This window comes from Falco naumanni, chromosome 3, assembly GCF_017639655.2.
Source record: "Falco naumanni isolate bFalNau1 chromosome 3, bFalNau1.pat, whole genome shotgun sequence".
Taxonomy (NCBI): domain Eukaryota; kingdom Metazoa; phylum Chordata; class Aves; order Falconiformes; family Falconidae; genus Falco; species Falco naumanni.
In genome coordinates, this window is record NC_054056.1 from 45,258,227 (window position 1) to 45,272,510 (window position 14,284).

The 14,284-nt window shown below is 40.4% G+C and overlaps 1 protein-coding gene across 1 annotated transcript in view; it reads right to left on the reverse strand.

Moving 5' to 3' along the window:
• Positions 1 to 271: 271 nt before the first annotated feature.
• The window catches only part of EPB41L4B (erythrocyte membrane protein band 4.1 like 4B), a 172,392-nt gene continuing 158,379 nt past the window's right edge, over positions 272 to 14,284 (reverse strand). The window contains exons 23-25 of the mRNA XM_040586774.1: positions 10,713 to 10,781; positions 6,748 to 6,911; positions 272 to 5,131 (exon numbers count right to left, since the gene is read on the reverse strand). Of these exons, the coding sequence (XP_040442708.1) occupies positions 5,062 to 5,131; positions 6,748 to 6,911; positions 10,713 to 10,781 (303 nt within the window). The 3' untranslated portion in view covers positions 272 to 5,061. The remainder of the gene's footprint in view (positions 5,132 to 6,747; positions 6,912 to 10,712; positions 10,782 to 14,284) is intronic.

A 14,284-nucleotide genomic window follows, 5' to 3' on the forward strand; every position in this document is an offset into this window, starting at 1 on the left:
ATCCTGCCAGTGTTTTTCCAGCTCTAGTATTCAGCAAAGCATGCCCCAACTAATGACCCAACAGATGATTGGCATCCTACAACACTGGTCTGTAACTTTAAGTTACCATCTGGGCTTTTTGAAGAAATTCTCGATTTTATCTTTAGGTTGTATTTTTTTAGTGAAAGTGGATCTATTATATCAGCAACCAAATGTTTCCTTTAGTTGACATACTGCCCCATGCCTCCCAAGTGACTGATTTGACTACAAATTGCTCAGACTCCATGATTTATTTTTCATCTCATTTATTGCAGGCATGAATACAGGAACAGGTAAACAGCTGAGCCGTAAAAGTTTCTCTCTAGGCATGTTTTCAACAAAATGCCATCATACATTGTTTGGTGATACACGCTGCTACTCAGATGAAACGAAATGGTGTGAGCAATCTTACTTTAAAGCTGCTACCCACCAGTCAAAGCTGCAGCTGCCGAAGAAGCCTTCTCCTCCACTTACTTTCTCCCTTCCCTCCTTCTCCATGTCATCCACAGGTTCTTTTACGGCACTTAACTTTACAAAACACAGTTGTGAGGCTGATCTTACATGCAATTACAGATCAGCTTCAGTATATTTATTGCAAACTCCTTGAACATCAGGACATTAAAAAAAAAAGAAAAAAGAAAAAAGAAAGAAACAATATCCCATTGCATAATTACGAGTAGATTTTTGTAGCCAATGAACCAGAAATGTATTCAGGAAAAAAAAAAAAAAGAAAAAAAGAAAAAACAAGAATATTTGTAAACAGTTCAAACAAAACACGATGCTGCCTCCAATGAAACATTTCACTGCAGTGCCGGCTCTGTTTTAAATGGGCACGTAGGCATTCTGTTGCAAGAGAGTTGTGAAGCCACAAACTGAAACCTCAGAGTAGTTAATTTTCAAACATTGCACTTTCAGGGTCTAAGTATGTTCAAAATGTGAAAAATCTGCACACACTGTGGGATCTGATAGAGATGTGGGATCTCAAAAGACATTTCTAAAGAAAACCTGGTTATTCCTTTTAAAACAAGATAGTGAAAACTGCTGAACCACACAAAAACAAAGCACAATTGGTTGGCTTCCGTAAGAGATTGCAATATGAGAAAATATTTAACTCCTTGCATAGCTATTTAAATGGCCAATAAATTTTGCTGGAATCACCCAAACATGACAACATTGCATTCTGCCACTTAGAGACTTCACGCTGGAAAGCTAGGATCTGCTGACCGGGTCAGAGCATCACTCAGGGCACTACTAAAAGCCAAGGCCACCCCTTTGCCAGCGTGGCTATAGCGGGAGGTTTCATCAACCAGCTACTCCTAGACTCAGTGCAACTATAATGAAGCCTCCGTGCTTATGCCACTGTAAGTTACTCCACGTCTCTGTTCTTCCCATAAGGGATAAAAGCTGTTCTGACAACAGGGTGTTTCTGGTAGTATATTTACACCTAATGTTCAAGGCTTTTTCTGGCAGAGCTACACTGATCACAAATCATACCTCAAAGCACTCTGGATGATGTAGCCACATTGGCCAGGGTTTGCAACGTAGACCTAACCAGAGGGACGGTGAGCAGGATTCATCTCACTGAAGTTTAAGCAATATAAAGGTAGACATTTCAGTCAGAGGCACCTCTGGAAGACAGTTCCTTTGATCTCTCGTCAGGTGAGAGTTGGGCATATTAACATCAGGTGACACGAACCCCTTTCCAGGAGGGCTGAAGAGATGAACTTGCAGCCACTCTTACCTGTCACCAGCTCTGGACACTATGCTTCAGAAGGCTGCTGTTCAAATGTGTTATCTTTACACGTGTCAATGTACATGATAATGATAGCCTGCGCTGGGCTTCATGCTGCCACAACTACGTATGCAAGCTCATTAAAGCTAGCTCAGATACTTCTGCACTATTACATAGACATACCCTCAGGCAGAGTATCCTTTAACACCTGTAAAGTTCAAGTCCAGGGGCAAATCTAGACTATCTGCCCCTCAGCATATGTTCACGTTGACATTGTCTTGTTTACTGTAGTTTTGGGTAACAGGTGTCCTAACACTGTAATTCCCAACCAGAGGTGAGGCAGGAGTGTTTATTCAGAGGATTTGAAAACTGAGACACTGAAGAGTGGCTGAAGAAAGTACATAGTAAAGAAAGAACAAGGTGATGACATTCCACAGGTAAAAGTTTAGTTTGATACCAGTAAAACAGTTTTAATAAAGCTCCATTAGACTGCAGAATAGGAAACGATGGCAGCCAGTGGATAAGACACTAAAACAAGACAAGGCAACGTACCTGGGGTTGTTCTGTGGAAAACATTCCACAGGAACTAAGCGGCCACGTGAGCCTTTCCTTCCTGTCCTGGGGGGAACCCAGGAGGGAGAAGTCTCTGCTCTTTCTCAGCTGTGCCAGAGCATGCCTCAGCTATAAAGACTTGGCCACTGTAAAGTAACCTTGGTTCATGTTTCTTGTTTTCCAGTTCTATTTCAGCTGAAGAATTTTTACACAACGGGAGCAAATTGTTGCATTTACAAGAATAAACTAATAGCTTGTTTACAAGCCAGAACATCTGATGGGCTGGTCTGAGTCAGGCATTCGGTTTTGTTAAAGGCTTTTGCTTATGTGACCAAACCGCCCTAATGCAGGTAAACAGATCTGTTTGCCCCAAACCTGAAGGCATATTGCCAGGTTTCCAAAGTCCGCTCCATGGCAATCAGAACGACCGAAGTGTGTGTTCAGATCTGTTTTTTCTGGTTTTGCTTGACAATGACTTTGTGAAACTGCTGCCAGTTCACACACAAATGAGGGCTGCTTAAGAGCAGGCAGAAGATCAGATTCAGCAAGAATCAGTGCTGTGCCATTCTCAACCTTACTTTGCTTTCCTCTCCCGAAACAGCACCTGTAACTACAATTTTCTATTTCTTCTTCACAATGCTCACTTTTACTTGGGAGCAGACAAAATGTGCTGCAGCTTCTCTCTCCCCCAGTAACTTCTGGGAAGTGGTGAGAAAAGAGTAACAGGACATGGAAGGTGCAGCCTTTTGTGTCTGTTGCATTTTCCCCACCTTTTTGATTTCTTCACAGAGATTTAATGTTCCTAATCCATTTTCAATAACCTTGGATTGATGGAGCAGTACATTAAAACATTAGGACAGAAGTGTCCCGGCACCGTAACTAGAAGGTGGACAGCATACAAGTTGTATCTAATTATCCAGCAGAGTCACGTGAGCACTCCGAAATCTGCAGTCCAGGTCTATTCCTATGGCTTCTTGTGCCCATCACTCACGCAGAGCTACTCCATCACATTTACTGTGAGTTTCTACCTAACACTTGTGCTATTTATTTTGCCCTGTTTTACGGCAACCAGAAAGTTTTGGGTTTGTTAACTGGGGAGCCTAACACTAATTTCTTGTCCCAGGAAATATAAAATAGACAAGTCATTTTATACCTCCACACTGCAATCCACAGTCCTACAATGCTCATTTCATTTCATTTCATTTCATTTCATTTCATGCTTTGAACTCTCATTTCAGAAAAAAAGCACAAGCTATCTCTGAAGGAAACCCAGTCTCACAGCAGTCACTTCCCAGCCTTCACACAAACAAACTGCTTAAGCTAAATCCATCATAATCAGTGTCAAATTAAGGGCAATCTTTTATCTTAATACAAACAAGAGAACATAGTGTACAGAGTAACAGAAAAATATACATCTTCAGCCATACAAAACGCACAAAAGCTTTCCTGTTGGAAGAGTACCTTGCAGCTGACAGTTGTTAGTAGCTTTCTAGATGACCCTGCACTACTGAACAGGGGGAAATGGAGAATTTCTTTCTTCTTTTTGTTCCTAGGAAATAGTTGGTAGTGTTACCTGTATACCATAAACACCCTCCCTAGGGCTGCAGTTCTGCTAGTGCTGGACCACCCGCCCCACCTGACGCCTGAGATAGCTCCACTGAACGCAGAGGCTGCTTGTGTGCTGGAGGTGAACGGGACGTACAACCAGGCGTACCCTCCACCTGTTTGCCAGTACACACGTGCTGATTAGTAAAGTGAAAAAATGGGTGTAGACACAGCCATGCCATAAACTATCATTGTTATTATCCTTTTGATCAATCAATTCATGTCAGACAGGAAGGTGGTTTATCTACCCAGGAAGGAAAAAATCCTCCCTGCGGGAGCTACGTCCACACTGCTGAGGCTCTGCAACCCTCAGCGCGGGCACAGAAGCTCTCTGAGTGTGGGCGCACCCTAATGCCTAGGCAACCTGGAGAAGGTAAAACTTCTCAGTTAAAAAAAGTCAGTATCAAGCTAGAAAGTCAGTAGCAAATTACTTTAAACAACTGATTTTTTTTTTTTTTTATTAATGGAAATACGGTAAGATTTAGTCAAAGGTTTATGTCAAGATGACAAACTACAGGGAGTGTTGTGTGTGTATACCTGTATGGTGGGGTGTCTCTCCCCCTTGCAGCTATTTATATCTCTGAGTGAAGGTTAAGGTTAGGAATTTAATAAGACAGCCATTTATTCTTCTGTGGAGACTAACAGTCCTGGGGTTAGGATGTAATAATCATTCTTCTGCTTTAAAAATGGTTCTTTAACAAATAGCAGTAGCTCATTGCAATTTTCAGTTGTACAAAATGACGTATTTTCTATGTTACTATCAAAATATTCTGCATAACATTAATTTCTGTGCACTTATTAACATATGTACAGAACAGTGTTTCCCAATAGAAATCAGTATGCTCCTTGCTGATCCTTTTTGCCCTAGATTTACCAAAACCAAACCAGAAATTAATTGTGTTAATAGTATAAAATCTCAGGAGAGATAAAGGATTGAAGGTTTATTTCCCAGCAGCAAATGAATGAGGGAACTCCTTCAAGTTAAAGTCTAGCTGAGACTCAATTTTAACCAACCACGGTGAATCCAGGCGAGCCAGGAATATCACACATTTTCCCGATGCATTATGTTGAGTACACAGAAGCAGAGGAATGTAAACAGACAGAAGGCACATGAAAGGCCCCAATCCATTTTCCATCTGACGGAAGTGTGAATTTCATAATTCTGTCATCAAGAGTCTTTTCATCATTTTCTCTCTCTCAAGTTCACGCCTCAGAGTCTCAGCACTGTGTAATTAATGCACAAACAGCCAATTATGGGAACAACAATAAGTCTCAGATTTCAATTTAAAATAATTAACATTTTCAAAATACCAAAGGAGGGGGAAAAAGGTCAGACTCAATTCAGTGAAAAGGCTGATAACTGATGGCTGATTGAAAAACAAGTACCGCTTGATATTTCTGAAGAGCAAACAGAGGCAAGAAAAAGGACATAAAAAGAGACACATGGATAAAACAGTTTGGGGTTTAATCTCACCCCCATTAAAGGCAACTGATTTCAAAGGAAGCTGGATTAGGTCTATAAAAATGAAACAGCTACAGTAAATGCCATCCCAAAAGACTGGTGTTACAGCCTTCTGTTCCTCAGCACGGCTGGATGCTGGGGGCTGTCTGTATACGCTGAATTTACTACAGTCCCGCACACATCGGGGTGTGGGAAGCAGAGCTGAAGTCCTTGCTCTCACACGCTGACACACTCTGTAGAGTCCCCAGGCTCTGCAACACTGGGAATACCCTGGGTTAGTGATCCCATTTCTTAATAAATAGTGTGGGGGAAAAAATCCTGTTTGCTCTGTTGTTACAAGAGTTAGGTATCTAATGCTTGTAAAAGAGATTGGAGATTTGAACTGCACTGCAGAAACCTTGCAGCCCATTCATGGACAATCAAGGGTGGAATCACCCATTTGTGCTCACGACAACCTGCAGAAGCTGAGTTCAGCACTACAGCTTCAGAATTACACTTCCACTGGAATGATAAATTTTAAGATGAGTTAGCAACGTTGAACAAGTGTGCAGGTGCAATTAAACCAACATCTGCAAAAAATAATTAACAAATGAAAATGGGAATTGTCTGTGAATCCAAAAGCAAAAAAGGCTCATTTATTATGATGCCAAAGAAATTCTTTTCTCTTCAGCATAAGCCTGGGATTCTTTGTGCTCCAGAAGTATTGAGTATATCCACTCCTACATTTGTATTCAGTAAATGATCACCTTGGGAAATTCAGCTTTGATTAAATTCTAGAATAAGAAGCCAGCATGCAAAAATGCAAAAAAAAGGATGGAAGAACAGAAAACTGAAAGCAGGCTGCCTGTGGAAAGATGAGGTGGCTTGTTGTTTGTCTGAGAAACTACAAAAAAGACCACAGTACCTTGACATTACTAAAAAAAAAAAAAAAAATGACGAGGAAAAAGAAAGAAAACCAGTGACTGTTTTTAATTTAGAAAAGCAGGCATTTCTCCACCTCAGCTTTCCCCTACGGACATTTAATTTCAAAAAAACAAATTGCAACAGCAATTATTAAAAGAAACCTTTGTGGTTCAGACAAAATAACTTGCCTGAGGAAAATCTGCACAGCCCTCTCTCTCCAGGCCACTGGCCACAGAAGTGGTATGCTGCTGGCTGCAGCAGTTAATTAAGGTAGGTTTTTTTTCTTGGAGCAGATATGACTTCCAGATCTCTTTATATAACCCACGTATTCTGAAGTAGGTGTCAAACAGCAACTGGAAATCTTTTGGTATGAGGGAAAACGGCATTTTATGGTAATTATGACAGAAAAAGAGAAATCAAGCTGATACCTTTAATGCAGAAAGCATAGTATTTCTGTGAAAGAACTGCACAATACCTGTCTGCCAGTGAAATCGGTTTATGCGACGTATATATTGTCTGGACCGTTGGAGTTGGTATAGTCTCTGCCAAAGATCTCAGTACAGGTGACGGGGTTACCAGTGTTATCTTAGGAGATGACGGCACCGCACAGCATTGTACTTTGCTGTCTGCAAATTCTGCCTACAAAAAAATGTATAGACACAGAAAGAAAAAAAGCATAGATAAGTGTCTGCTGCTCTTGCTACCTTTCAGCATCCAATTTATTGCCAAACACTCAGTAACAACAACGAATAAGGAGAACAAACAGGTGGCTGTAGCTACAGCTGCTCAGTGCAACTCCCGCAGACGCTGAACAGCCATCTCTTTTGATGGCTTTTTCAGAGCTATGCCTGAGGGACGAGCCTGATGGCAACATGCACTATATGAGATGAAACTCCACGTACGGGGCTGGCAGCATTCAGATAAAAGACATAACCTGTTTGGAGAACGCTGCTTATCTTCACTGCATTTTCCCTAAAAATAATGCAGGATGATGACCATATGAGATTTCTGGACTGTTTTTCAGAAATCCTATACAATTCCCTGGTGGGTCCTCTCACTACTGTATATTTTTTAACAGCCAGGAGTCTGGGCTTGTAGGAGTCTGGGTTTCAAAGTGCCCACCTCTTTCCCACATCTGCTAACTGGAGCATGCCTCAGGAGGAGTATTACTGCAGTATCTAGTGACAGGCAACTTTAAAGCAATAGTGGAAGTGCTGGTTTAAGACAAACAGCAAGCAACCATCTCCTGTCTTTCAGGTGAGACATATCAGCGCTGCGGTATTACAGCAAAGGCTGGGCCAGCCTATGCAACTGAAGGGGAGGATCCCTAAAAATAAAACAGCCCTGCCTTGCATTTTGGCATGGACTATTTCTCATGCCAAATCACAATGGCTAGTGGCTGTGGTGCATGTATGACTGTGACCCGGGAAGAACAGAGCAGCTGCAGTTTGTCAGTGCATCAGCACCATTAGGACATGCTCCTACTGATATCAGCTGCTTTCCTTTCTTGATGACTTTTTCTTTTGAACTTGGTTCAGACTTGAAGGCAGGGAGGAAAAAAAGTCACCACCATAAGGGAGCAGTTATTTGAATAACAACTTTTTGGTTTTCTTTGTCTTAATTATTTCTCAAATTCTGCAAGCCACACAGGATCAATGCTAAACACAAACAAATCAGTTTGATCAATGGGACAATTATTTGAGCTCAGGGAAATATGCTGTGTTAGGTTTGCTTGCTTATTGTCATTTTTTAATATGTCTTTGCTTGTATTTCAGCTAAACACATCTGATATGCTCCAAAACAACCTCTGAAGCAAAAGGAATTCCATTAATTCCACAAAAACAGTAAAATGGAGAATGTAAAACCAGCTAAAGAAACTCTCGCTCCAACCCTGGCCAGTTACGTGCGTTAATACTGGCCAATAGAACCTGTTCAAACTTTTCTGTCATTTAACTTTTAAAATTCAACCATATAAGCTGCAGGGCTATCAGATTTGGTGTTCCTGTGCTCTGAGGACTGCCAGATCTTGCTTTATGGCATGAGAAGGAGGCATCACTCTGTGAAGCTGATGTAAATTCTCCCAGCCTGAAATTAGCAGAGCAATGACAAATTATATTTCCTGAAGATTTGCCCTGAGTCCTAAAGTGTGTTTACTCTAGATAACGTTTTTATGGTATATATCCAAAATATCTTTTAAAATATATCTGCTTGCATAATATATCTGAGCCAAATATTTAACTGGTATAATTAGATGGCTCATACCAGCCTGTGAATATGGTCATCAAGCCTGCCATCTCTCTACAGAAATCTCTGAAATTCAGAGGGGTTCCTGGCATGAAGGCTTATTTTTAAACTTTCCAGGCAACAAAGCTGTCTAATTTTTCCTCCAATAAAATCAACACAACTGCATACAAACCACCACATCAAAAGCTCTACACAAAAGTTAAAGTATTCCAAATGTCACCGTTCATAAACTTTTTTCCCTCAGTAACACTTCAATATTCTGTTCCAAGCAAAAAAAACCAACCAACCAACCAAAAAAAGTAAAGGAGAAGCAAAGAAAAGAGAAAAAAAAGAACAAAACAAAACAAAACAAGGGAACAGATTAATAAAAGTTTCCATTTGGGACTGTGTGTGACTGGAGAACATTCAAAGTTAGATCTGCCTGCAAGTTCTAACACTGGTCTAGATCTTTCCGGCCTGTGGTGTAGCAATCTTCAAGCCCTTGGCAAAGCCCATGCATCAAAATAAACTGAAACGCTACTGGGGAGCAGCACATCTCTTTGGGCTGGGGCAGAGGACCATGAAACACAGGACTGAAGTCCAATTAACCTTCCTCATTGTTTTCCCATCTTTATGCAGTCCTCTAGGTAGCTGCTCGTTTACCACAGATATTCGTGCATAACTCATTAGCAGGAATGTATGGAATCATATGATGGATTACACACTGTTAGATTTTTATTATAATGGTGGTTTAAATATTTGTGATCTGGATTTTCTGCCCTCCACCCTGCCCAGGGAAATAGGACTGTATGGGGAAAAGAGGGAATTTCAGAAAGATTAGTTTGAATTTCACTTTTCTGCTTCTTTCCTGACAGAGCATAACAAAATCTCAACATTTGAATTTGCTATGAAACAGCCATTTTCTACAAGATGGAAATTTCTGTGGATGAGTGTATCAGGATAGCTTCTGTTTATATTTTAAAGTTCTACACACACACACACCCCCAACGATAAAAATATATTTTATATAGCCCTCCTAAATTTTGCTTTCATCATAACTGTCATAGGCAGGAAAATATTTTCCTGACAATCATTATTAATTAGTGGGAAAGCGATTCTGGGCATATCTTTCTGCTTATATAAGCATGAAAGACACAAACACTGTAACTCTGGTTTAGCTTTTACCACAATTGTACTATCCGGACTTGGCTGACCTAGTGAAAAGCTGCTGTGGCATAGTCCTGTGTATTTTCAGATACCTTTAATTAGAGCTCCACAGTGGCACTGACACAGCTTGGGGAGCCTAACTAACTCTGCCTTTAAAATACCTATTTGGAGAAAAACAACATTTAGATCAAATCCAATGATCAAGTTTATTGTGAAAGAAAAGCTTTTTTTTTAAATCATCAAATGCAGTTACTGCACATGGGCCAACAATGATTGAAGTTTACTGTTCTCTGATTATATGTCAGTTACAGATTGCTGCTACCGGTAGAAGTTAAGGTTAAAGTCTGAAATGCTTCATTTTGTGAATATAATTTAAAAACTGGAAGTCAGTTACCGTGGTTTATAATTATAATCAGGGAGTGTTTCTTATACAGTAGATAATTTTGTCATACTTATTAGATAATGCCTCTACCCTTAAAGTAGGACTTAGATCGCACTTATTTTTTAAATTGGCAAATAATTGTTTCCTGTATGCAGTTTACCAACCCTACTCGATTCAAGTTATTAGGTAAACATGGAAGTTTGTACAACGATACCATTGTAGTCATCAATACACTAACTATAATTCCTTAAAATTCAGATGTAAATGCAATGAAAATCAAGCCCCCCTTTTTGCGATGATGGCACAGCAAGCAGTTTCAGGCAGAAGGCCATGCAATTGCTAGACAGAGGACTAAGTCTTCCCAATTCCCTTATTGCTCTTTGGAAAGATTCTGCGGAGCTTCACAGGTGTCCTCTACAGTCTCACATTAGTAGTGAGCCTTGACCTTTAACTCTTAATCCTCTGTCTAGTAAGCAGCAATGTCTGAATGCAGACAAGTCGATTATTTGTATAATGGGAATATTTAACTGATTTACACACTAATTTCTACCTGGAATCTATTTTTTTTTTTTTTTTTTGAGGACTGCTTAGCACATAAATTTCTGACACTTAAAAAATCAGTTGGAATTGTGTTAAATACACAGTTTTTAGTTGCACGTTCTACTTACAGAAAACTGTGGTACTGTTGTAAAAGGATCGAAAAAAGGATTAGATGTATCAGCAGGGAATGTCTTTATCTTTAAAAAAGATAAAGAAAAAGATGTTATTTTCAGAGCATAAAAATGCAAAAGAAAAAAAAAAAGTAGCAAAGCATTGCAACTACAGTGACATATCCAACAAATTAGAGCAGTTCAGCAGTGCTTGGACCAGACCAAAAAAGACCCCTTCAAAAATGCATACAGAAAGCTGATGGTGAATAGTCAAACCGTAAATATGAAAACTTGATAAATTGATTTTACCATGTAATTAAATCTATTGTGCAAATACAGAACTGACTTCATACAATGTATCTTCCAATTCTGTCAACAGCCATTGGATCATTATCTGCTTCCTTCAGCCAGCACTACCTTTTGAAATATGTAATATGAAGTGCAGGAACAAATTCTGGAGTGCAGGAACTCTGGCTAAAGAACCTTGTGCTTTACATATTTCAGACTTCTAAATTTTCAGTTACACAGTTGCTGCCAAAGACAATCAATCACATAAGGTGGAATCAAAAGAAAACCACATACAAAAAAAGTATTGCGGACAACTGTTTGCTTTGGGCAGCTATGAGGCCCTGTGTTGAGAGAAGGGTTGTGGATAATGGATGACTTTTGGAATTTTTTTTCAAAATGTGCCTGGAGACAGGGAGGTGAGAGACCAACACATTCATGTGCCAAGAAGCTCGAGAACTCTCAGGGCTTGGTTCATAAGCATATGGCCACCGGTGTGACCAGGCCCTGCTGGAAGTCACTTCTGCCCTTAAACTTTACTGAAGTTAAAGAAATATTAAAAGCAGCAACAATCTCTGTCCCCTTAATTGTAAATGCTGTTTCTCATGTTTTTCCTCTTTAGAATGTAGATATTATTAATTCATTCAAAGAGAGGACAAAATAGCAAATATAGGTGTCAGTTTTGAAGTGCCCTTAATGCTTTCCGTTTGGAAAACCACATTTTTCACTGTAAAGGTGTGTTTTTTACTTTATTATAGAAACTGCTGTACATTTGTTTGTTATGCATGTCTTCAGGCATAACTCACTAACTACAGCTATATATCTGTTGTTTAATAATGAGGAAAGCTACCTCGAGGGCCCTGAGCCCTTGTAGGCCAAAGCAAAACCTGAAATTATGACGTCAAATATAATTAAGTAAATGTATAGTGTTTATTTGGTAAATAAAATAACAGAAACATATTGGCTTATAAGGATGCCAAGGGAAATTAACAGCCATCTGTGGGGCCACTTCTGCAAACGTGGAATTAATCTTGGCATTAATTGTCAGGCTTCTTACACACAAGAAGTATGGATAGCAAAGATACAGTCAAGCATGTAAATACCTTTTTAGCAGAATAAAGGTGTTTATAAGTCAATTACACAGGTGCAAATGAACAAAAACTGTGCAAGAGAGTAATTCTTTCAAATCACAATTTTCTATGCAAACATATTAAAGAAAATTTCGCACTCCTGTTGTAGTCCAGTGTTCATGTCTGTTCACAAAGTGTAGGTATACTACATTGCTGATTGAACCTACTCATTGGATTGAAGCAATAGTTCCTTGCAAGTTTGTTATTACTCCACACCCAGAGCCAAGTCTGTCACTGCAAAACACGGAGAGCTATAGCATGTCTCACTCTTTTGAGAGACAGCAAATACCCACGAGCCCAGGCTGTCATTCTCAGGTTGTAAAAGGTTTACAATATGATGTTACAGTACAAAATACAAGTGCACTCCATTACAAACACAGTCTCTGAGCCAAAGGCAAACAGGGATGGGAAGTTGGTTGCTCATATGCAGTATGAGTTTGATATTCTACAGCCAATACCTCTCTAATTTTGCATGTTGGTCTCGTTAAGGAAATGAAGCACAGTTATTGAATACTGAAAAGAAAGATGACACAACAATATTCAAGAGCCTGCTGGGATTTGGGACCAGAGGCACATAAAAGGAGTCAGCCCCGATGACATGCTGCAGCAGACAGCCATGCAGGATACTCTCTTGCAAAATCAGTACTTCAATCTGTGGATGTGCCTGGCGCCAGCCTATGTACCAAAACATGGCAAAACATGGTTGATTTGGCTTAGTTATTAGTGTGAGTTCCTCTCGCAGGGATCTGTGCTTATTTAATCTCAGGAATAAGACAGTCTCGACAAATGAAAGGTTCTCTAGGTTCTAAACTCACCGATTACCAGCATTTTAAAGAAACTGAAAACAGAAATTAAGGAACACAGAGAAAAAAACCCAGACTTGTGTTCAATTTAAGAGTGATAAACAGAAACCATCTGCCTCATGATTTACTTTATGATTTACTCTTTCTTCCTCTCATCTTTTTTCCCTCTGAGAAGAGACCACTGTTACTCAAACGGCACAACGGAATTTACTGGTTTGGTCCAGGTCTTGATAGGAGCGCTGCTGCCAGCTCCCACAGGCAAAAGGGAGAGACAACACTTGTTTTCTGCTCAGCATTGGTGAGAGGTTCTTATCTATTGATGGCTTGGGTACAACATCCTCACGCATACAACAGCAGAAAAATTCTGTATATTTGAGAATACTTTTCAGTCTAAGAATATGCAGGATGTGGAGGCAGTATCATGGAAAACATTAGTTAAGCAACTGATTTATATGAAACTGCGTTTGGAAATTTGAAAGGTCTTTTCACCCAGAACAGTACTTTGGCCTGACTGTCCTGCATGCCCACCATGGCCAGCAGTGTGCTGATGGCAGCAGCAGTTGCCAGCACCTGGGAGGAGGAAGAAAACCCTGTGATTCCCAACCCACCACACAAGGAAAGCAGCACCATGTGTGAGTCTCTTCCTGACCCTTGTCTTGGGGCTGAGTTTCTTGTATGGAGTCAAAACTCTCAGAGTAGCTCAGAAAGCAAAACAACTCCCTGATCAGAACAGGAGGTGAAGACCTAAATGCTATGCATTCCCACACAGTACATAGACCCTCTCCTTGCACTAGCAGGAAGACGCACCATACCTTTAAACATCTCTTGACTCACAGGGCAGAAGCAGACCCTAAACTTCTGGGTGTTTTCTTCTCCCTGCTGCAGCAGCATCTGTTGAAAGATGCCACCTGAGGACTGAGAAAGGAAGAAGACCAGAGCCATCTCCACCACCTACCACAAACCTACAGTTCCTCCAGCCTCTGAAGACCTTTAGCAGCTTCCAGGCTTTACCTGGGATTGCAAACACAAGGGAAAAAGAAAGAGGAAAGAGGAGGTGGGCAGCTGCTCAATTCAGCTGCTCAGACTAGCAAAACACAGTAGCTGTTAGTGCGTGGATTGCCCATAGATAAGCTGCTGAGGTATTCTGTCTACGTTGGTATAAGATAAAACAAGTCAAATAACAGCTTTGAAGTTTACAGCTGAGCAGAGAAATTCCTGTGGTGGCAGGTGGAGCAGCAATCGTGTCCACATTGCAGAGCTGCTCAGATGAGCCTGTTCTGGCACAGTCAGGCTCTTCCACAGGAGCAAAAGGGACTAACTGGTGTCACAGGGGCTACAGAAATATCATGAGCAACAAGAGGTCAGAGCTGTG